The sequence below is a fragment of the Macrobrachium rosenbergii genome, chromosome 56 (assembly GCF_040412425.1).
Source record: "Macrobrachium rosenbergii isolate ZJJX-2024 chromosome 56, ASM4041242v1, whole genome shotgun sequence".
NCBI classification, from domain to species: Eukaryota; Metazoa; Arthropoda; class Malacostraca; order Decapoda; family Palaemonidae; genus Macrobrachium; species Macrobrachium rosenbergii.
The window spans coordinates 44,652,636-44,677,328 of NC_089796.1; the positions used below are offsets into that span (position 1 = coordinate 44,652,636).

The window sequence follows — 24,693 nt, forward strand, 5'->3', positions numbered from 1 at the left end:
ATAACTAACATTCAAAATGCACCTCTAGTTCCATGTAACTTATGCCAATGCAATGGGATACACTAACTAGTGATAAACTAATGCAAAAATAGTTTGTTCATGTGATAAACTAATGCAAATAATTAGTTTACTCATACAAGTTCATTAATCATATGTAGCCTCACTTACCTAGCCACACCAATTTTATAAGATCTTTAAAGATAAAAGACCCCATTGCACATGCCCAGACAATGCTCGTGTCCTGTTCATTCCTCTGTGCAGCTTCTCTTTGGGCAAGTGTCTGATGCTTTCCTCTCCTAAGAATGCTTTGCTTGTTCTATTTTTGTGACATGCCATTCATTTTCATTCAGCCATTCACTTCTTTATTACTTCTAGAATGTTTCCTGTAGTTATGAGAATATTACCATCTAATTTTGGGGGTTCAGCCTTCTTTCCTGGTGGCTTACTTGCAACAATTACATTACTCAAGTCCTTTGCTTGTACTGTGCTGTACTGCACGAGTAAGTTTCATAATCTGATTTCCAGGATTTCTTGTTCATTGACCTTGCTGGGATTCAACACTTTATGGATCATGAAATACCTTCAGTTAATGTTCTGTAATATTCATTAACAAATTTCTGAAACTTTCTTCAATTTGACATTATGCCATTAATGTCCCTGTTCAGTGTAGCTGTGTACAAATATTAATTTTCATATCTTTTGGCATTTTTTCATTCTAGTTCTGATGAATTATTTTATGTAATTGTTCTTTTTAGTAATGCTAACCTTGAGGTCTCTGTTTTTGTTCCTGGCCTGTTAATCAAATATATTTTCATAACATTATTAATGGTACTTTAAAGACATTTTTTAGTACTGTAAATTAATTGTATTTGATTTTGTGGTAAATTCTTTATTCCACTTCATAATTTGTACCATTCCTTGTTACTTGTGGGAAAGTCTTTCACTTTCAAGTCTTCTTTAGACAGGGATCTGCATCTGATCAATTGCCCTTCTTTTAAAGACACACAGTGTTCTCCACAGAAACTTTTTGGCATGTGTGTGATCTGTTCTGTGGTTTCTTTATGCTATGAAGTGGCCTTATGCAAACAAAATGTCTAAGGCCTGGGGCATCTATAATTCAGTGGTTTCTTTATGCTGAGAAGTGGTCTTACAACATAATGTGTCCAAGGCTTAGGGTATTGTTTCATTTGACTCCTCATCTTGTTGTGCCATGCTGCAAAGACTCAAGTTTTGTCATGATGAGGCTTCCATGTCCTCAATGCCTCCCCCTCATGTCAAGAGCTTCCAAAGTAGGAAAACTCAGGTTTTCTCGGGTCTCAATCCCTATCTTTTCACTTGAAGCAGCCTTTCTTCTTTAGAAGTCTCCTTCACTGCGGGCTCACCTTGTTACTATAGAAGGGATTTTACTGTCACCTTGCTGCATATGAAGGACTACAGTTCCAGGTGAGGCTATGATTGACTGATAGATAGATACATATGACACTGAGTAATGCCTCTGAAAATTTTATTAAATCTAAGGCTGCTACTCAAAAGGTTAGGCTGCCTTTTCTTTGCCATGCTGTCAATCAATAAGGGTGCTCCAGCCTCTTTTACTCCACATCCACCCTACTGCATGGAGTTGGAGACAGACGTGAGAGACATTGGTAGTAGAGTTTAGCACTACGGAATTGCTATGAATGGGTACTTGGTGGTGCCAAACTTACTGCCAGAAGGTGGTTCCTTCCACATGAGATGCAGCCTAAGCTTGTTGCCTCATCTTTTTCCTTGAATGTTGTTCAGTTCTTCACTTTTGCTCTGTACTATATGCTGATAAATGCAAGGGATGAAGTTTTCCAGGACCTCTATGGATTGCTTTCTTCAGTAGAATTTCATTCCTTAAGCATTTCCGACCATATACCTCTGGAACTTTTTCCTGGGAACTTGGTTCATGAGTTGGGAGAGAAGCTTACCTCTACTGCTACAAGGGTTATCATTCTTAACCTGGGGCTTGAATCTTATCATCCTGTTTTGCCAGGCCTGCTCCTTGACTGAAGTCTCCTTATAGGCATCAGTTCTCTTCAAACTGGCATCGGAAGTCTTACATTCTGCAATGATCCCAGCCCTCATGTTCCAATGACAAGTAGTCCTTATTTGCCTAACCAGCACCAAACAACCTAACAGCCATGCAGCTCCAAGTTGCTAAGTAGAGGTAGTCCAAAGAGATGATGCTCCAATGTCTCCATCCCTCCAGTCACAGCCAGTCTTCAACAGTTTTGGAGGGCTTGGGAAACCATCAGGTTCTATATTCTCTACTGTGGTTAACATTGCCAGTTCTTTAACACAAGTCCTCCTTCACAGTCTCAACCAACTGCCTTTGAGTCTTACCACTTTGATCCAGAGATGCTAGCTCTCTGTTGCAGAAGGAGGCCATCAAATATATTAAACTAGAGAAGATGCAATTTTGCAGCCAACTTTTTCTTTTTCCAAGAGCTTTAGGAGTCTGGAGACTAATTATAAATTTGGCATCTTAAGTTTTACTGTTTTACTCCCTGCTAGATAGAGAATGTAGAGTCTATTGGGGCATAGGTATACAGAAGGTACTTCATAGCTTCTCTGAACCTGAAGGACATATCCTTCAATATTCCAATTTACCTGCTTTCTAGTACGTTCCCTGGCTTTATATCCACTTGTGGTTGCTAAAGCTCACTGGCTTTGTAAGTACATAATGACTGCCTAGAGTTGGCTTCTTTCTGGGAGAGTTGACAGACCTGTTTTAGGTCATTGTATTTCCTTTATAGGAATACTGTTCTCTGGTGTGGATGTCTGCTTCTCCCAGAGATTTATTTCTTTTATATAGAATGGTTTGCGGTGGTGGGTTTCTGTTTCCTAATAGTAGAAGTTATGACTTGGACTATCGACAGATGATCTCTTAATTGTCACTTTTTCATGAAAAAGTTGTATTTCAACAGAGATCTTTAACATTCACAAGTAATCCCTGATCCCCTCCATCTGCCGAGAGCAACTGAATTCACTGAACAGCAGCACCAGTATGCAGTGAATGTGCCTCGCTGTCGAATTTCTCAGTTCCAGAGGTCCTTTATTTCCCACACCGTTGGACTGTGGAACAGCCTCCCAGACGATGTCATGCAATTGGAACTTCACAAGTTCAAGCGAAAATGCAATATAGTTGACAGGATTCATTGTCTACGGAATACCATTCCAAATTTTTTTTGTCCTCCTTGGCCTATGATCAAATCTTATCGAGTGCTAATAGGCCATCTGGTGTCACTGGAGAGGTTACTTCCTCACAGTTGGTTCCACATGTACTCCTGGCAACATCAGCCAGCTCATGTTGATGACTTCAGGCACTTCAAACAAGAGGTGGGACACTCATCTCTTGGGTTCTAAGCCAAAATGCATCATATCAAGAAAGGAATGACACATGCACATGAGTCCTTCAACTCTCGGCTGTATTATCAAACCTCTAAACATTCTTGAGCATCTAAGCTGGGTCACTGAGTTAGGGTCATGGCCATCAACATTACCATCATCACTTACCTGCAGAATCAAGGACATACCAGGTAGGAATACCTTTTTCTTCTGGCAGTCAAGACCTTTGTTTGGGTAGAGAAGAATATAATCATTGTACCAAAGGACTGTTACATTAACTTTGCAACATGTTGGCAGATGCCCTCAGCAGGGTCTATTAGATTCTTCCTTCAGAGTGATCCCTTAATTTTGTACGCCTGTAAGACTTTCTGGCAGGTATGAAGGATGCCCTTACTGGATCTGTTTGCCATATTGTTCAGTGCTAGACTACCGCTGCACTGTCCTCCACACCTGGACCCTGTCTGAGTCTTGATACCATGCTCCAAGCCTGGGGCAGTCTAGATAAGTATGCTCTTCCCTCATTTGAACTTCCGAGAAAGATCTTATTGAAATTGGATTTGTCTCCGATAGTTTTTCATATGTCGCAGTAGCAAATACCATCATCTCTTGCTGAACCTCTACCACTCCTCATTACTGTGGCAAGTAGGCACAGTTAATTACTTGATGCAACAAATGGGGATACTCATTCACTGACAATTCTGTTTTTATACCAGCAGACTTCTTCGTTTGCCTGAAGATGTTAAGAAACTCTCCCCTCACTTATTGAAGCCATAAATTGCTTTCTTTTCAGTCTTTCTCCTGCATGACCATATTTGCCCAGTCAATTCCTGGGATTATGGTTAATCCCCCAAGTCAAGACTTGACTCAGCCACTACACAGCCTCACCAGAAGCCCTTTACAGATACTTCTTTAGTGGATCTGACCCTCACAACACTGTTTCTTGAGTCACTCCTCCTTGAAGCATGTGTGCGCACTTCATTGCCCTGTTTAGTGAAGACCTCATTCTACCAGTTTGTCTTTAATTTGTGTTTGAGTTCAGAGTCAAGACTTAATCTTTAAGGATGTGGGTTGTTCTTGGACTCCTCTGCTATCACTTTCTTGCCTCTCTTTAGATGAAGGATATCTTTTCTCTCGAGTGGGGGCCATCAGGACTATCTTCAATGGACCCAAGCATTCCAGCTGTCTTCTCAGCAGTTCATTCTTTTGGCCTTGAAATAACTGATTACATATCAACTTCAGTATGTTTGTTTACGGCCTTACTTGGACACTGCACAGGAGGACCTCTTTCAACTCATAACCAACTTTCATGAGGCGTGAGTCCCCTCATCTTCCTTGACTTAAACGTTCAACTTGGAGCTCTCCGCCATGCTTACAGCAGGCACTTGACCTTGTCAAAATGCCTTTTTAAGAGTTTATTTACAAGAAGGTATCCTAAGTCTTTTCATACTTGTTTACTACACATGGAGGGGCATTTTCTACCAACTATTATTATTATTATATTCAAAAGATAAAACCTATTCGCATGGAACAAGGCCACAGGGGCCACTGACTTGAAATTCAAGCTTCCAAAGAATATGGTGTTCATTAGGTAGAAGTAAGAGGAAGTAAAGGGAAATACTGTAGGAAGAGATCCTACTTGCAAAAAGAAAAAAAGAATTAATACATAAAAATGTACTAAAATGCAAGTAGAACAGTATTAACGTAGTAATAAATTTACACTGTATCTTTGCTTAAACTTCTAAACTTCTAAAGTTCCAATTGCACTACATCCTCTGGAAAGCTGTTCCAATAAAGGACCTCTGGAACTGAGAAGTTTGACAGCGAGGCACATTTACTGCTTATTGGTGCTGCTGTTCAATGAATCTGGTTGCTCTCAGCAGGTAATGGCGATCAAGGAACAATTGTGAATGTGAAAGATCTCTGTTGATATACTACTTATGTAAAAGTGACACATGAGAGACCATCCATCGATGGTCCAAGTCATAACTGATAGTATTAGGAAACTGAAACCAACCACCACAAACAACTCTATCTAAAAGAGATAAATCTCTAAAGGGGATCTGGGCCAACTACCTTCACAATAACATTCTTCCTACATTTCCAGGAGTACCTGCAATCATGCCTCATATTTTGTGAATGTCATGGCTGAAATTTCTGACTTCTGTTACATATTCATTGCCATTTCTGACTACAACTACATACCCATCACTTTACAGGGTCTCCAGTCCATAATTATTACTCTAAACTCAGACCTTTCAGTCTGGATGTACACTATGGTCTTCTCTTTGAATGCAACTTCATCACCAATCTCCTTCTAAATTGTGTTTTATTGTATAAACACTGCTTGCAACAACCAATGTTCTTACAATAAAACAACTTGTTCTACAAATCTACTGACTAGTGGCCCCCACCTTTCCCCACTCTCTTCTCAAGTGATGTTGACACAAGGAACAATTAAGTCATGTGCGATGAAATCTTTCATGTTTCATGATCAATCAAGTTTGTGTGGCTGGGAAACAATCTGCTAAAAATAGGGCTATTTATGACACATGGGTTTACACAGTGTTTTATTATAAAAATACTTTTTCAATATATCTGAGGGGATACCCACATTTATATAAATATGAGAATTCTGTTAACAATTTTAAGGGTTCCATTTGAAGAATGATCTTTGCTTTTGATTAAAACTTGGAAAATCATAAAATCTATGCCTCATTACACTCATGTCATAAACTATATTAAGACTGGGCTATGTAATAATGCAATGTAAAGTTTAAAAACTAGCTATTTTATTCACAGAGCATGTAAACAAACCTTTGGACAAAAATCACAGCATATTAAGTCCCCACCATCCCAACATACAGCACACCAGTCCTCATTTGGATCATTGGGATCTTTCTTCCAGGACATGCCTTTACCTGTAGAGAGAAAATATCTCTTATCACAATTAAATCCAAAATATTATCAATAAAATACGACAGGCTTAAAGAAACAATGAGGTTATGAGGAGCAGACAACATGGATACAAGTTACAAAACCCTTGTGTATCACCAAAGACAAAGTAAACTCTTTCACAGACATTCCCCAACTTGTGTAGATGGATTGTTCCACTAAACGCTAAGCAATTCAAAACTTATGTATGCTATATCATACCCTCCACCTAAGGCACACTAAATAATAAAGCAGTTAAAGTGAAACAACAAACACTACAGGAATATCCAATGTTGCATCTGTACAGTACAGTGTGGTGTTATATCAAATGATAAAAATAAAAATAATATGCTATATTACATAAATTAATATATTAAAAATACAGTACTGCTTTAGTACAATTTCATGTAGCACTCTTGGCAAGTCAATATTTGAAGCAGGAGAGTTATTTGACAAACATTCACTTGGTAATGAGGAAGGTAAGAAGCAAGTGACTTTACATCAAGTAGCACAACCAACAGATGTCACCAACTGACATATAATACCTGGGGCTAAACTGCCCTTCTTGTGACTACTCAAGTCATTTGAATTGTGGCTCTATTCTCTTTAAATTTATTTCCTACAAGAAAAGGCATCTGTAATAATATTCTGGAAATGAAAATGGGAAAACATCATGGTCCAAATCAAGAATGAAAAAGATTAACTGTCATGACTGCTTATTCCCTTTTCTTTGTTGTAAAACATTATAGTTCTTAACGTCCTTCATGTAGTTCACAATCAGCAACATGATATTTTCATCATAAAATTAAGTTTCATATATAATTACCAAGTAATTATATAGCTATAGTTTTGACCTCTTGCAGCAGCCTTTTATTTAAAAATCACGGTAGCACTTTGATAGTTGGTGTAGGTGACAAGCCCACCCACTTAACGGGAGTGTTGGAGCAACTTAGCCGGTAGCGTCATTCTGTTTGTGCCCTTATGTCCATTAGAGGGGAGGTGGGAGGGCTCTGATTCTGTAATTACTTGGGAAGTATATATGAAACCTAATTTTATTATGAAAATATTTTCATTTAAGTAACTTACCAAGTAATTACATAGCTGAATCCCAACCTGATAGGGGGTGGGATAAATAGACATTCTACCCCAAAACATTAAGGTGTGATAATGGCTTTGAAATAGAAAGGATGGCTAGCATTGAAACAATGCTTGTCGTTTCCTTACCTGGTAAGAGAGCTACTGCAGGTGAATTCTGCCTCTGGTTGGTGCTCTCATGTTAATCTGTAGTGGTGTGGCGGTTGAGCTGAGGGTCGCCTCTACATAAGTGGGAGTCCTGCAATGGAGGGTAGGCCTGATCGCTGACAAGACACACACATCAAGTGCCCTTGCCCTGGGCGCAGTACCAATAAAAAAACAACCAGACAACACTGTCACCTATACTGACAAAAATCCTCTACCCATCCATTAAGACTGGTGGGCACTCCAGGTACAAAGTACCCCCCGGCTCCCCAAAACTTGATACCCAACATCAAGGCTAAGAGATGGAGTTGAGAGAAAATGCTTCGTATGCTTCTTCCCCTAATACCATGCCAGCCACTGATAATGGCCCCACGGTACTGCAATTCTCAAACACTGTTTCGACTTCTCTGAAGTAGTGAGACACAAAGATCGATTAGCACCTCCAAGAACTAAAGAATGGATAAAAGGGACAAATTATGTTTGAAAGTGAGAGAGGTAGTGACTGCTCAGACTTCATGTGCTTTCACTTTGAATGAAGGCAAATTGTCTTCCTGAAACTGAGAATACTCTTCGGAAACCTAGTCCCTTAGGAAGAACGACAATGTGCTCTTCAAAAGAGGACAAGAAGGATTCTTGACAGAACACCAGAGGTTGCTGGATGGCCCTATGATCTTCCCGGTCCTTCACAGATAATATCTTAGGGCTCTGATGGGGCAAAGAACCCTTTCCTCTTCCTCCGAGTCCAGGATATCCATTAAACTCTTAAGGTGGAAGGAACGAGGCCAGGGATTGGATGGGTCCTCATTCTTGGCTAGGAAACCTAGGGTAATAGCGCACACTGCATCTCCTTGGGAGAAGCCTACCCTCTTGTCAATAGCTTGCAGTTCACTTACACCCTTGACAGTCGTCAAAGCCACGGGGAAGTGTCTCTTCTGAATGAAGTCCTTTAGGGAAGTGGAACCAAAGGGTTCGAAAAGAGGGCCTGTGAGCCACTTTAGCACTATGTCTAGGTTCCAGGAAACCAGATCAGTCGTCTTCTGCTTAGAAGTGTCGAATGACTTGATGAGGTCATTAGGATCTGGGTTTGAGGACAGGTCCAGACCTCTATGCATAAAAACCGAGCTAAGCATAGCTTGATACCTTTTAATGGTGGAGGAGGATAGACCTCTAAAGGTCCTCTCAGATAGGGGAGAAAGTCCACTATTTGCGTCAAAGATGTCTCAGAAGACAAGACATTATGTCTGAGACACCATCTATGAAAAACTGTCCACTTTGCTTGGTAGACATCACAAGAAGATTGTCGTCTGCATCTTGCAAAGCTTCCACAACTGCTCTTGAAAAGACTTTTGCTCTGACCAGCTTTCTGACAGTCTGAAGCCTGTCGGAGCAAAAATGGACAACCTTTGGTGGTATCTCTTGAAGTGAAGTTGTCTGAGTAGTCATGGTTTTTTGGGGAAGTAGCCTTAGGAAGTCCACCAAAAGCTGTAGGCCCAGGAACCACTCCTTTATGGGCCAAAACGGGGCACAGAAGAAAGACGATGGTTTCTTGAGGTGGCAAACAGGTCCACATTGGTTTGCCCCGTAATCTCCAAAAGTCGAGACAGACCATGGGATTCAAGGTCCACTCAGTGGGAAGGGCCTGCTTCCGACAGCTCAGTTCGTCTGCCAGAAAGTTCAGTTTCCCTTGAATAAAGTGAGTGACCAGCATCATTCAATTTTGGTCTGCCTATAAGAGAAGATCCTTTGCTGCCTGGCAGAAAGAACAGGAATGATTACCGCCCTGCTTTTGGATACATGTCAGTGCGGAAGACCTAGATGAATGGCCTTAACTCCCTGATATTGACATGAAGGTTCCATTCTTCTGGGGACCATGTCCTGGAAACTTCCTGACTTCCCAGAAGGGCTTCCCAACCTAGATCTGAGGCGTCTGAGTATAAATCTATGTTGGGGCTCAACTGGAAGTCTGATGTGATTTCCTGAGTGATGGGAAACACAACAGAGTCTGGCTGGGTTTTCCTATCCCAGTTGGCTTTTAGGTAGAACTGGAGGACTCTCATGTGGAGTCTGCACAGCTTGATGAATGTGTCCATGGACGCCAGAGTCCCTAGTAGGCTCGTCCATTGATGGGCCAAACAAGATGAGAGGGCGAGAAAGCTGTGGATCATCTTGAGGCAGTTGGTGATTCTCTTGAGGGATGAAAAAGCCCAAGAAGTCTGAGAATTGAGAATCATCCCCAAATAGAGAATCCCTTGTGTCGGGGCCAACTGAGGCTTCTGAAGGTAGATGATAATTCCCAGTTCTTGCAGGAGGTGATGTTCAAGTCCTTCGTGCACTTTTCCCTTGAAGGGGATCGAAGAGGCAAGTTGCCCAGATATAGACTGACGTTTATGCCTATTAAATGAAATCATTTAGCTACTGGAGTGAGGGCTCATATGAACACTTGAGGTGCCGTAAGAGGCCAAAGCAAAGAGTCCGAAACTGGAAGATATAGCTGGTGCCAGGTGCCTGGGAGCTGGCACTGGGCACCCAACATTTGGGCGGCACCTCAGAGTGTCCTGGAGGACAAACCTTAGATACTTCCTGGAGTCCTGATGGATGGGGAAGTGGAAGCATGCATCCTGCATATCCATGGTTATCATCTAATCGCCCTGGTGAATGGATGAATGGACCGACTGGTTCGTCTCCACCTGAACTTCGTCTGTTGGACAAAGAATGAGGGCACTTATGTTGAGGAATGGTCTGCAAACCATAATGATTTGGGTACCACAACCAAACGTCAGTACAGTAGAAGCCCTCTGAGTTGATGTCCTCAACTTCTTCAACTGGAGAAGAGAGACCGTCTTAGGAACAAATGTGGACGAATCCTTGGGGTGTTGGAAGAATGCGCCCGCCAGAAGATCCTATGTCAACTACTATTGGAGGTCCGATTTCTGGGCCTGAGTGATTCCTTTTGTGGAATGGGAGCACAAAAAATCTCATTTCTTCAAGACCTCCATAGAGAAAAGAGCCACAAGTTCAAGAGAGCCATCCCTGATGGTCTTGCCTGCGCGAGAAAAGACTCCTAGCCAGTCTGAGGCGAAGTCTCCAACTGAATCATGCAATCTTCAATCTTCTTGGCTAGCGCTCTAACCATCCAGTCCAAGAAACTGAAAACTTCAAAAAACTCAAAGAGGTCTTTGACAAGGAGGTCAAGTTCTGCCGACGAAAAACAATTTTCGCCGATGAAAACGCCGAGTGTCAGGAAGGAGGACCTTCCCTAGTGGCATAGGAAAGAAAACTCCTACGGATTAAGCATGAGGGAGGAAAGACGAAGGAAGCTTTATCTTGGTCCCTCTTAGCAGAAAACCAAACTGCAATTTCCTTGAGTGCCTCCCTAGAAGATAGGGAAAGCACCATTGTGGGGAGCCTAGGTCTGTCACCTGGATGGCTCCTCATCAGGAAGGTCAAGGTAGGTGAGACCAGGGGCTAGCTGGAGCCAAAAAAGGCATGGACAGCTCGCCCACAAATATTGAAAGAGAGCTGCATAGGGTAGGGGATACACGGTCGGAAGTGGGTGCTTGATGCTCCGAGAGGTAGACTGATACTGAAGAGTTGGCACCCGGCGCTCAGTAGCTGGTGCCGGGTGCTTGGGAGCTGGCGCTGAGCACTTGGGAGCTGGCACTGGGTGCTTGGCGCTCCGAGCAATAGATTGATACTGAAGTATTGGCACCGGGTGCTCGGGAGCTGGTGCCGGACACTTGATGAGATGGGTGCTTGAACGAAGACAATGAGCACCTGAGAGGGATCATTGGGTGCTTGGGAGCCAAATACTGGCACCCACCAGAAGTACGCTCAGGAGGGAAATACTCTGGACTGTCCCATGTGCTGCAGGAAGGTTGAGGACTGCGCCTGGCTCCTTAAACCGCTAACTGGACTGCGGAGTAGAGCGGCCAGCATCACCTGCATGCTTCTTCAATGGACGAGGCGAATCTAGAAAGTTCTTGCGATGCTTCCAAGTCCGGGCTGGAGACTTGGGGGTTGGATGACAACTGGTGCACATCCAAGACGTCTTTCCAATGGCAACAGGTTTGACTGAGGGGGCAGCAACCCTTGGGAAAACCCCACCGGCCTTCCTTGGACTTCCAGCATGTATTCTCTCAGGTTCAGGGGAGCAAAGAACTGGTGGGACGAGAAGCCACCTCCTCCACTTGCTAACACTTTTTTCTGTCAAGACGCCTTTCCAGTGGCTGTCTGCTGATACCTGAGAACGAGCAACAGGTTTGACTGGGGGGGGGGAGCAACTACCCGTGGGCCAACGCCCTTGGCCTCCGTTGGACTTTCGGTATGTCTTCTCCCAGGTTGAGGGGAGCAGGACAGTGACCTTGGTCTAAGAGAACCGAGGGGATGAGCAGTCACCTCCTCCACTTGCACAACACTATCACTTGTCCCTTTGAGGGAAGTGGCACCATCTGAACATGTTTTCCCATAAACGCCTTCAGTGACGCACGTAACTCCACCACTGTATTCACTAGTAGGATAATTTTCTTGTCAAACCTAAACTCTAGACTGGCAATGGCATCGGGTTCGGAAGTGAGGGAGCCAGGCATGGGAGTAGGTGGATTAAAAGTAGGAGGGTTAGAAGCAGGAGAAAAACTGGGAAGACAGGAAGAAGGAATAGCAGAGCTATCTTCTAACCTAGGCTAGGGTAGAATACTAGGCTAAAGGAAGCTCATTCTAGGCTCTACAGGCAACTTTCCTTTTCTTATCCCTCTCTAACTTGTCTAGTTGAGATTAAGTACCTTCTACTCTTGCTAATCATTACATTTAGCAAAAGTTTTCTCCCTACTATATTTCTGCCCACTACATTTACTGCAATTTGTATAAGAATCCTATGAAGATTTGATTAATCTGGTTTTGAAACTTTTGCTACAATAGAGAAACTAGGTGAACTTGAATCAGACATAACAACAACCATAGAACTAAAAAAAATTATCCTGAAAGCTATTAAAGCCTGATGGCAACTCAAATAAGCGATACTACTTCACCAAAATCCAGCCACACAACCGAAAATCAGTAAACAAAACTGCATCAAACCCCTGATGTTACTCAAGAGCATGGCAAAAACAGAATGGCGCTACCAGCTAAGTCATTCCAACACTCCCATTGAGAGGGCTGGGCTTGTCACCTACACTAACTATCAAAGTGCTACCACGATTTTTAAATAAAGGGCTGCCGTGCAAGGTTAAAACTATAGCTATGTAATTACTTGGTAAGTTACTTATATGAAATTATCCTTTCTTAAACTCAATTACCATACATCCATTTATTAAATCTCGCGGACTCTGGTCCATCAACTGCAGGACAGAGATAAGTACTGAGGACACAAACCTCCAAACACACAGACTAATGTTGTCAACATGGGTGAACTGTGCTCATGTGTTGTTCTATATTATGGAAACTTGCAAAGAAGTCTTTTATAATGACAGCAAGAACTGTTTTTATTTAATTAGAAATGAACGGGGAGTGTTAATTTGTTGTTGCCTTAGAATGCAGGAGGGTTTGCTGACATAATGATGAGTGAAGGCTTCATCTTTTACCTTTCCCATGCATTTCTGCCAAGCAAGCTTGTGAGCCTCTTCAATGCTTTCAACCAAGGAGACATCATTTCTTTCCTGGGAAATGTATTCCAGGATCTCATTTCAGAGTACAAAAGCCTTGGTTCACAGACAAAATTAGTTACTGCTTGAGAAGCTCATGACCTTGACATAAGATTAAAATGTTGCAAGGCTTCAGCTACAGGACAAAAGAAAAGTTACCTTCTACAGTATTGCTGTTATGCTCAGGTCACTCTTGGGCATAGTATACAACCTGTAAGCCTACTTTCCTAGAGAAGCTCCACTACCTTGCTGAAAGCCATTTAATGAAGGCTAAGGGACCTCCCCCAGAAGAAAAAGTGCACTTTTGAATACACTTTGTTGAACGAAGATTCGAAATCTGTCTGAGCTAAGGTTTGTCCCACTCCTTAAGACAGTGGTTGCCTTTGGAAGGGGGTTGGATAGCATATGACAACTACCAGTCTCCACAGATCTGTGTGGTCATGAGAGAAAATAAATCTGATTCATCCAGATAGGCCCCTCCATCAATGACTTCCTTCAAGTCATTACAAACACTCTTTTGCAGCTTGGGAGTCTCCACTTGCAGCCTCTTTTGAAATTGTCTGAATGCTTTTGCCTTCTGTTAACTGTTACAATTACGCTCTGGTGAGCTCGTCTTACATTCGAATGGTTAAGAAATTTTCCATCTAACTTTTTACCTGCTGTTCTGTTCCATGGTCATAATTACTGCTTCATTCTGCATATTCATTGATGTATATTGCATCCTTCACAATGGAATTCAGAACAGACAGAGTAACAAAGTTGGCAATGAAACATAAGCTCTCAACACTTTCATAGTTAAACACCCTTTTCACCTTGGTTTCCAAAAAACTAACATTTAAACATTTATGAAAGGTTTCTATTGCACCACATGGACTTCTTTACCAGCCAAAGGTAACTCACACAATCATACAAATTATACAAACTCTATGATAAAAAAGAATATCTGTACATAGACATAAGGTGTACACAACTGTAAATATGTAGGAACTGAGGCAGTCACAGGCAAATTGGGCACACTCACTCTGCTGCATTATCTGTATGTCAGATATTTATGTCTGAGTTTACACATGAAGATCTACACAAGTTAGGGTCCATCTGTACTTCACTAAATAGATGTAACTGGAGAGAAGGTGGATAAATTTTTGTCAACAATCACTAATATACTACAATACTAACATAAAAGGTTTTGACATAGGAAAACCCTATTTTTGGTAGCAGCTCTGAGTCCTCAAAGGAGTTACATTTTCATGGTCACCACAGGGCTCCATAAAACTAACAAATTACAAAGAATTCTCTTTATAGTTGGTCTCAGCCAGAATAGTGCATGTTTGCACAGTGATAAACTATAAAGGATTCAGGACAGGAGGGCTCTATCTCCTGTCCGACAATGACTGCCCCAGCTCTTTGTCCCACTTGCACACGTGACAGTTCCTCATTGGATGGGTTGGTATTGTTCTTGGCAAGCACTCTGCTGGGCCCACGTTCGATTCTCCGACCGGCCAATGAAGAATTAGAGTAATTTATTTCTAGTGATAGAAATTCATTTCTCGTTATAAAGTGGTTTGGATTCCACAATAAGCTGTAGGTCCCATTTCTAGGTAACCAATTGGTTCTTAGCCACGTAAAATAAATCTAATCCTTCGGGCCAGCCCTAGAAGAGCTGTTAATCAGCTCAGTGGTCTGGTTAAACTAAGGTATACTTTGCACACGTGACAACAGCGTATTTCAGCCATCTTCCTCACTACACACCAGGTCTGTGCAATGAATGTTCACCCCAGTCCCATGCCTTTTAGTCAGGGAAAGTGGGTGGGTTTGAGGACTCACAGAAGCTACCAAAAATAGGTTTTTCCTATGTTGCAACCTGTTTTTTTTATAGAGTAGCTGCTGTTCATCCTCAAAGGAGCTTACAAAAGAAATTGACAGGTGATGAAATGGCTTGGCTCATAATAAATAAATCCATACAACCCAGATCAATTTTTGGTTCAAAGAATAGTTACAGTTTATTAACCATTTTCTTTACTCCAGATACCCACAGGGTTTGGCAATAAAGAACAGGAAACAATATATGTACCAATATATGTACAGGCAGTCCCCCATTCACGATGGAGTTCCGTTCTGACACCATGTTGTAAGCCGAAAATCGTCATGACCCGAAATATTGTTGAAAATCATAAGAGAACCTTACGTTTAATTATTAAAAACCTCCAAATTTTTATCATTCTGCCCTTTTGGAGCCATATTTCTTCCGTCCGATCAGCGTCAGAAACCTGAAACATGCGTTATAACCTGGGAAATAATTTTTGATGAATATATCTGAAGAGCGTCATAAGCTCAGAAAATTGTAAACCCAGCCTGTCATAACCCGGGGCCTGGCTGTGTTATTCTATGTGGTTCAATGGTGACTTACTTAATTATGTTGGGTCTGGCTGAGAGATTATTACACCTTCCCCAGCAATATTTCAGCATGACCACCATTCTCATGGCAATGGTGTTTCAGGAGTTTTTTATACAAGGTAAAGTCACAAGTCATCTACAGTTTTCTTTATTCTGGATACTCATTCAATTTGGCAATAAAGAACAGGAAACACACGAACCTATAAATGAATTATCCCTTGGGGTTCTACAGTGACTTACCTAATATGTTGGGTCTGGCTGCAAGATTATTGTGCCTTCACCAGTTCAGGAATACCACCTCTAATAACCACTCCATACCTGAAGACTTCCTTGAAGGAAACATGTCCTAAGAAAGTTATCATGTACTCACCTTTTGGTTGTCATGCGACATAGGAAAAAATTGAGGGTCTGCCTTTTTAATGAGAACCACTAAAATAATTCTCAGCCCATGTAGAGAGTGGCTTGTTTGTGCTAGGGTGTAGGAAAAACAGGACCATCTGGGATGTTTGCAGTGACATCTAGGTAAACCTTAAGTGCTTGACCTGAGCATAATATTCTATGAGAAATACCAAGTTCCTTTATCAGAAAAGGAGAATTTTCCTTTAAAATGGGCCTCATTCTTGGCCAGGAATGATGGGCCAGGAGACACAGCAAATGACAATGTATGAGTGGTGAAATATTGTCCTTGTCTAAGAGAGCCCAGTACGCTAATACAAGCTCTTGATGGCAAAGCAGTCAAGAAGACCGCCTTTTGCAGCACTTGAGTTGTAGTTGTATTGGGCCCATGCAATGAGGGGATGACAGTAGTCTATGAACCTTATTCAGGGACCAGGTAATGGGAAAGACTACAGGAGCAAAGGTCAAAGACTGGAGGATGGAATTAACAGTTTCTATACTAGAATAAATTCTGAAACCTTCAGGTGAGGGTTCCACCAATGCTGCCTTATATGCCATGGTTGTTGAAATAGCAGGGCACTTAAGACCTCAAAAGATAATAAAATGTCAAACTATTTCAACAGATTTCAACTGGGCTCTCAGTGTAGAGGTACACTAACAACATTTTCCATATGGACTGGTATGTTGGATGGATGAAGTCCTTAGCTTTCACACTAGGTACCTAGCAATGTTAGGCAAATAATCTTCATGATAGACTAGATTTAAAAATCCACATGCAAAGGTCACGGCTCAGAAAGGAGGATGAGTAGACAACTTCCCCTCCTCCTGGCTGGGATAAAACAACACAAGGCATTGTTGAAGAAATAAGGAACCAACGACTGTTTGGCTGATTCAGGGCTACTAAGCAAGTGGTTCCATTGAAAGCAAGCACTGTAGATTGTTCAAAGTTTCCAAAATCTGGGACAATGAAAGAAAAAGGCATATTGTCCATCATTCGTTCCAGTCTTGTAGGAATGTATCTCTTGCTATTGCCTGAATGTCCCAATTCAGAGACACATACACTGGAAGTTGATGGTTCTCGTATGTGGCAAACCAATCCACTTCCAGATGTGGAAGCATGTTAACAATGACTGACTTGAGAGGAGGTCAGCATGAGCCTGACCTCTTGATATAAACAGTAAACCTCCCATATTTGTGGCCTCACTATTCGCGGACTTACGTATTCATGGATTTCTCTGTGGAACGTATATACCCATTATTCGTGGAAAATTCACCCACTTGCGGTATTTTTCACTGAGAAATATTCACTAATTACAGTATTTTCATGACCAAATGCACTTTTTGTGATAAAACTGTTAAAATATTCAGGTATAAGCATTTTTAGAGTTTTTTTGTGTTTAAACTATCAAAATGGGCAGTTCCAAGTGTTTTTAGAGGGGTCCTAAGTATTCGCATATTTTAGCTATTTGCTTGGGGGTACGGTACGCATCCCCGCAAACACGAGGGGTTTACTGTATAGACAATGCAGTCATATCGTCTAGGATGAACAAAATGTGAGTCCCTTTTAGAGGTTTCAGTCTTCTGAGATGAAAAGACATCCAGTAACCCCAGGAAGCTATGACACTCCCTCAAAACAGATGACCATCTTCCCCTTAAGTGACGATCCTCCCAGTGGCCTCCCCAACCTGTCAAGGAGGCATCCATATATATTATCACTCATATAAACGGTAGAGTCAAATCAGCCTGTTTGCCAGAGACCTCTTCCTGGTCCACACAGACAGAGTATCTTCCCAATCTCACATGAAAGTGATCCTAAAGCCTGTTTAAATCCTCTACAGTCACAATCTCAGGATTAGCTCTACCATGGGCCCAAACTGTAACAGGCCTAGACTTTGTTGCAATTGTCGTCTGGAAAAGCTGGGCTGTGCAAGGAATCTTCTCAGGTCCTTCCTTATTCTGGTCTGAGTGCTTTGAGAAGAGAGAGCTGGCTGTGAAGAGTCACCCAACAAAGTCCCAGCCTCAGAAAAAGTCTGCTGAATGTAAGGTAGGATTTGTTTCTGTTAAGAAACCTTTGACTGGAGTCTGCCAACTACCACTCTCAGGTGTTGTTAGCACTTCTCTGGTGGCTCCCCTGATTAACCAATCACCTAGGTAGGCCACCAGTTAAATTCCATCATTTTTAGCCATCAAATTTACAGGCAGTCCCGGTTTTACGACGGTCCTGTAAAATAATTCATCAAAATTATTTCCTGGCTTACGACAGTATTATATAAAAAGAAATATGGCCAAAATGGCAGAATAATCATAATTTTTTTTTTTGATGTAAAACTCATTAATAATGCAGTTTACATCGCTTTCAATGCACCCAGAGCATTAAAAGTAAGGTTTTTATGATTTTTGAATTTTCGACAATGTTCCGCTTGAGGGTTACGACAAGCGCAAGAACGGAACCCCGTCAGAAACGGGGACCGCCTGTATATATAAAAATCCATGCAAACATGCTTGTTCAGATTCGACGGGTCAAGGATCACCCTTCGTTTGGAGGAATGATTCTTGGGGACGCTAAAGAGTGGTGGCAAATAAGCCATCTTTCTCTATGGCCCCTTTTTAAAAGGGTTTGATTTTTGAAAAACTACTTTAGAGGTAGGGGAGGGTGAGACTGTCTCTACCCTAGACCACTGAAAATTACAGTCTCTCCAAGGGGAGGACTTCCACTGCATGTTATGCTGTACAAGGCAACCCCTACCATGCAAGTCCTATTGGGCTTCACTTCCTCTCTTAAAATGAAGTCCATAAGTTGATTTTTCTTTCCCCTGGTAGGAGTGCCTTGTTTGCTTTGAAAGGGGTGCTAATGGTATTGTTCTCCTTTCTTCTGTTGTCAAAGGGGTCCTTTAGTAGTGACTGGAGGCTTATGCAGCTCTGATTCACACCAAACTTTCTTAGGCTAAGGAAGAGGAAACTCTCAAGGGTATTGTTTCCTGATTCCCCTTTTTCAAGAACAGTATATATATTATGCAATTCTGTTGTTGGGCTCATTCAATGAATTGTAGACAACGCTCTTCAAAGAGGCTTCCAACAGATAAGGGAAGAAAGCAATAGGGAGGTTACATTGGGGAGCGAAATGTTTGAGCCCATCAATACATACTTCCTTTCAAGCCTTAATGCGACACTCCAGAAAGTCGTAGTGTGTTTTCAATAGGGTCCACTTAAGTCTTTGGCTACTGCAGTGAACATTGTTCTGGGAGACACTGGAAGCTCTTTAAATGGGTGGAGCCTAGCGTAAAATTCACCCATGACTGTCCAAAGATTTTTCTCATAGGGGTCCAAACTGCTGGGTAACAATGTACAATGGAAGCTTTTTCCCTCTCATAAGGGAGGACAAAGTTGCTCATTCCATTGTAGCACTATCAGATACTGGGATGGTGGAGAACAAATGGCTTTCTTGCTGCCATAAACTCTCATTTTCCAGTCATCACAAAATTTTGAAATTCCATCTTCACATGACTGATTGTTTCAAATGTGAAGAGATAGGAGGCTGATGGCTCCCACAGAGGTTACTGGTTCTGTAAAATTATTGTTGTACATACTATATTTTTCATTAAAATGGATAAACGTTACTTCTATGGCTTTCATTAATATGGTTGCTTCCATTTGGCTTTTTCAATGCTATATTATTAGGAAGGATAACTCTCTCCTTCAACAGTTCTGAATTCCTGCTGAAGGAGGGACCAAGCACCATTCAGTATAAAGAAAGGCCACTCTATCCCAAAATTCTATATGCTCAATCTTAATCAGTTTTCCTTTCATTAATGAGGTACTTTCCATCTGGTGAAAGGATGCACATTGAGGTGTCTCGCCAAAGGTTTCAGTATCATTCTCAGGGGCAAATATTGGTGCCCATACTACATTCTGATTTAAGGTTTTATTATTTGACCTGGTCTCAATTGTTACCAGTCGGAGCTCTGGGAGACTGGGCTACCTCTCATTATTCATTCTGATTTCAACGGGGGATCTAGGCAACTGTTTCAAATTCTTTTTGGGCTTAGGTTTTTTATTACCTTGTTCCCAGTTCCCATGACCTAAGATTTTTGGTGAGAATCCTATCTGCCTGGTCAGACTGTGCAGCCTCTCAATCCCCTAGTTTAAAGGATGAGCAATTTTACATATCACATCCGATTCCATATCCAGGACACCTGAATTTCTCTTGGGAATCATGGATGGCATCTCTATGCTGATGCTCACTAGCGAGTCCTCAAAGAAGTTACACTCTCTTGGGGTCATCCTTGATACTATTCATGATTTCCTTCCAGAATTCTGAAAGTACTCTAGGCTGAATTTTCCCTTTGAGAACTCACAGCAGCTACCAAAAACAGACTTTTCTTACATCAAACCTTGTTTTATGTTAGAGTAATATAGTAAAGCCCCTGCATTGGTGGGGGATACGTACCAACCGCCCCCCCCCGCAAATAGCTAAAACCAGCGAATACTTAGAACCCTTCTAAAAACACTTAGAGTTGCCTATTTTGATAGTTCAAGCACACACAAAACAAACTAAAAATGCTTATACAGGTATTATCCTACTTACGATAGGGTTAGGTTAAAAAAAAAAAAAAAATCTTTTGTTGGTAAAAACGTAAGAAATGCCAAAACATATCTCGAACATTGCCTAGCCTACACTATGGTATTCGGTACCATGAATACATATATGATAACCTAGCCTACACTAAAAAATATACTATTTACATACACAGTATAGTAATTATTAATATCAGTTAATTCTGGAGGTTCATGCAAAGTGACTTAAGATAATTCAGTACAAAGAGAAATTAAATAACAAACAAGAATTAGTTTTGCCTACACTATAGTATACTGTATTGTATACATACACGGTAGCATAGCCTACATTATACTGTACTATGTATTCACATATCGTATTATACAAACGTCAACATAACGAATATGCTTCTTTTCCATGGATCTTTTAAAATGCTATGCCTTAATTCACTGTATCCAATAATATTGTATGTATTCTTATATTACTTTTGTATTATAAATTGCGATCATAGTGATCAATGTTTTGGTTTGGAAATGTTATGCGGTGTTTATTTCACCACAATAACTCAGTTCTGAGAGCTTTTCTTGCTTCTAGTTAGCGTAAATGAATCTTTAGAGTCTGGATACTTTATTTATAAGGGGCAAGGTTATTTTTCGTTATACGAAGTATTTTTAAGTCGATATATAACTAAAATACGTCTCGTTGTGAAATAAATTTATCTATTACTTTTGTTAATAGATGACGAAGGCTGTTTGGGGGCGTTTGTTTTGTATAAATAAAATTCAAGAGTCCATTCGCTATTTTCACTTTATTTCATCATAATACGAGCTTTACATATTTATTGTTTATTGGCGTAAAAATAGAAGTAGTGTGTTCTTTCATGCCCAGTAGTTTTGATTAAAATACTTTCTCTCCTATTTTAATTGCAATTGAGTTTCATCTACGTTGCTGATGCACAATAATTTACAGTATAGTCATTAGCAGCTTGAACATTGTTTTCTCAGCTTCAGCCACAGCTTGCAGCTTAAATTTAGCAGTGTATTTCCTTGATGACCTTTTATCCATACCGAATAAGGGTATAATGTAAAAATATATAAGTCCTATTCTATTTAACGTCGTTTGCGCCATAACCTACAGTAATTGTTTATTAGCGTACGATGGTTGAAATACCAGGTAAACGGGTGTTGTTATCCAATTCAGTTATAAGCAAAACAACAGTTTCTTGGTTAGTTGTTTATGGCTGTACGCATTTATGCAAGAGTATAACGTTACTAACAATACTTTTATCATTCTCTTTTACTTTTTTAACTAGAAGATGAGATAAAGAGAGGGAGGAAAAGTTGTCCATTCTATTTGGTCTCTCTCACTGCCTGATTATGCTGCTGCCTGCGCCCGCGTGAAATTTAAAAATATTTTATAAATAATATTGTCGTACCGGTATTAACTGCTTACCCCACTGCAAAATCGAATTATCATAAGGTGAATTATTGTAACTCGAGCATTACCTGAGTATTTTAATATTTTTATCACAAAAAGTCCTTAGTCATAAAAATGAGATGAAAATACAGTACAGTATTTAGTGAATATTTCTCAGTGAAAAATACCGTGAATGGGCAAATTTTCCGCAAATAACGGGTAGATACATTCCAAAGAGAAATCCGTAAATACGAGTCTGCGAATCGTGAGACCGCGAATATGGGGGTTTACTGTATTCATCCAAATCACAAAACTGTTTTCTAATTTGTTTGTTTACCAATGTAAATATACCTCGGTTGTCTTTCTCTCTGTCCCTCTCTTTCTACACAAAAGAATATTTTATCACTGGTGGTATTTCATCTCTAATCACCATGAAAGTATTTAAAATGAGAATTTCATATGTAGGCAAGACAAAACCTAACAGGCTGTAGCAAGTTCGCCAACAGCATGGAATGTGTGTGTGCATATGTATGTACCCTACGCACATGACTGCATTTACCTTTTGGTTTGAAATAAAACAAATTGGAAAATATAGTAGAAATATCAACAAGAATCCTGTAGCATAAAATATCAATAAAAAAGTGAATGAGTATGTAGGTGTGAGGAACAATCGTTTGCCAACTGTTCTCTTGGTGGGTTGTTGCCTCCTTACTTTTTTGTTTTTTCCTTTGTGTAAGGAGTTGACGTCTGTCATGGGGTGCTTGACAGTGTTAGTCAGGTTCATAGCAGCAACGAGTCAGGTCTAGGGCAGCAGCGAGTCAGCAGTTGGAGCAGCAGCAGGTATTTGTACCTGAAAGTCAGGTTCTGGAGGGCAGAACGACCAGTCTGGTTCAGAGCGGCAGAGAGTCAGTGTCTTGGCAGCAAAGCAGCCGGAAGTGTTTGAGGATGAGATGGTTGTTGCACCAACTCTGTCATGATCGTCTGGTATTGAAGAAGGATGCCAGTACTGCCATAAGGACGAGATGGTTGTCGTGTCGGCTCTGTCTCGGTTATCCTGCATTGGACTGTGGTCCTCATTGTTTGAGGAAGTGTTACCATTTGCTTTATGCATCACTGTTATGCTGCTACGGTGTTAATTCAATTATGTATTATGCTACCTGTTTTTGTTTTTGTTTATTCATTGTTGCTTTTGTTATTATTATGATGCTGACTATTTTGAGTTTCTCATTTATTTTACCGATTGTTATAATGCTCCTGATTGTGTTGTTTATTGTACCAGTCATGTATTACTGTCATTATGCTGCTCTACTGTTATTTTATTGAGCCGTCTGTTTTTTATATTTATTATGATACTGGTGTGTTTAGTTTTCGTGTGACGTTCTTAAATTGTTTATTGATTTGCCTATTGACTTATTTAAAGTTTTGATTCATTCGCTAGTTTTAAGTGTTATTTATGTTAATGATTATTTCATGTGTTTTTGCCACCCAGAACCTGTGCTCACTTGTAAATTTTGTAAATAAATTAATATTAAGGTCACTTTTTTGCTTTTGTTCTGCTCCTTCCTTTGTTTGTCACCTCTTTTAGTCATTACAGCCCAACTGCTTGTTTTGCCTGGAACCTGTTAATCTCGAAGTAGTGAGATCATTAGATTGGCGACCTTGGGCCAGGATTGGTTCTATTTTGACTGGTGGGGGTGTGGCAGCATCAGGGGGAGTATTTTTTGTGTGAAAAAAAAAAAAAAAAAATTTTTTTTTGTTAGGTAGGGAGGTGTGAGGAACAATCGTTTGCCAATTGTTCCCTTGGTGGGTTGTTGCCTCCTGACTTTTTTGTTTTTTCCTTTCGTGTAAGGAGTTGACTTCTGTCATGGGGTGCTTGACAGCGTTAGTCAGGTTCGCAGCAGCAACGAGTCAGGTCTAGGGCAGCAGTGAGTCAGCAGTTGGAGCAGCAGCAGGTATTTGTACCTGAAAGTCAGGTTCTGGAGGGCAGAACGACCAGTCTGGTTCAGAGCGGCAGAGAGTCAGTGTCTTGGCAGCAGAGCAGCGGGGAGTGTTTGAGGATGAGATGGTTGTTGCATCAACTCTGTTATGATCGTCCCGTATTGAAAGAGGATGCCAGTACTGCCATAAGGACGAGATGGTTGTCGTGTCGGCTCTGTCTTGGTCATCCTGCATTGGACTGTGGTCCTCACTGTTTGAGGAAGTGTTACCGTTTGCTTTATGCATCACTGTTATGCTGCTACGGTGTTAATTTAATTATGTATTATGCTGCCTGTTTTTGTTTCTGTTTATTCATTGTTGCTTTTATTATTATTATTATGCTGACTATTTTGAGTTTCTCATTTATTTTACTGATTGTTATAATGCTCCTGATTGTGTCGTTTACTGTACCAGTCATGTATTACTGTCATTATGCTGCTCTACTGTTATTTTATTGAGCTGTCTGTTTTTGATATTTATTATGATACTGGTGTGTTTAGTTTTCATGTGACATTGCTCTTAAATTGTTTATTGATTTGTCTATTGACTTATTTAAAAAGTTTTGATTCACTGAGTTCTAAGTGTTATTAATGTTAATTTATTTTATGTATTTCTGCCACCCAGCCTGTGCTCACTTGTAAATTTGTAAATAAATTAATATTAAGGTCACTTTTTGCTTTTGTTCTGATTTGTTTGTCACCTCTTTTATCATTTACAGCCCAACTGCTTGTTTTGCCTGGAACCTGTTAATCTCAGTAGTGAGATCATTAGATTGGTTGG

General features: G+C 40.8%; 1 protein-coding gene across 8 annotated transcripts in view; it reads right to left on the bottom strand.

Moving 5' to 3' along the window:
- The window catches only part of LOC136836301 (E3 ubiquitin-protein ligase TRIM33-like), a 313,581-nt gene that overhangs the window by 25,701 nt on the left and 263,187 nt on the right, over nucleotides 1-24,693 (bottom strand). For all 8 annotated transcript variants that reach the window (XM_067100414.1, XM_067100413.1, XM_067100412.1 and 5 more), the window contains one exon: nucleotides 6,184-6,287. In XM_067100414.1, coding sequence (XP_066956515.1) covers nucleotides 6,184-6,287 — 104 coding nt within the window. The remainder of the gene's footprint in view (nucleotides 1-6,183; nucleotides 6,288-24,693) is intronic.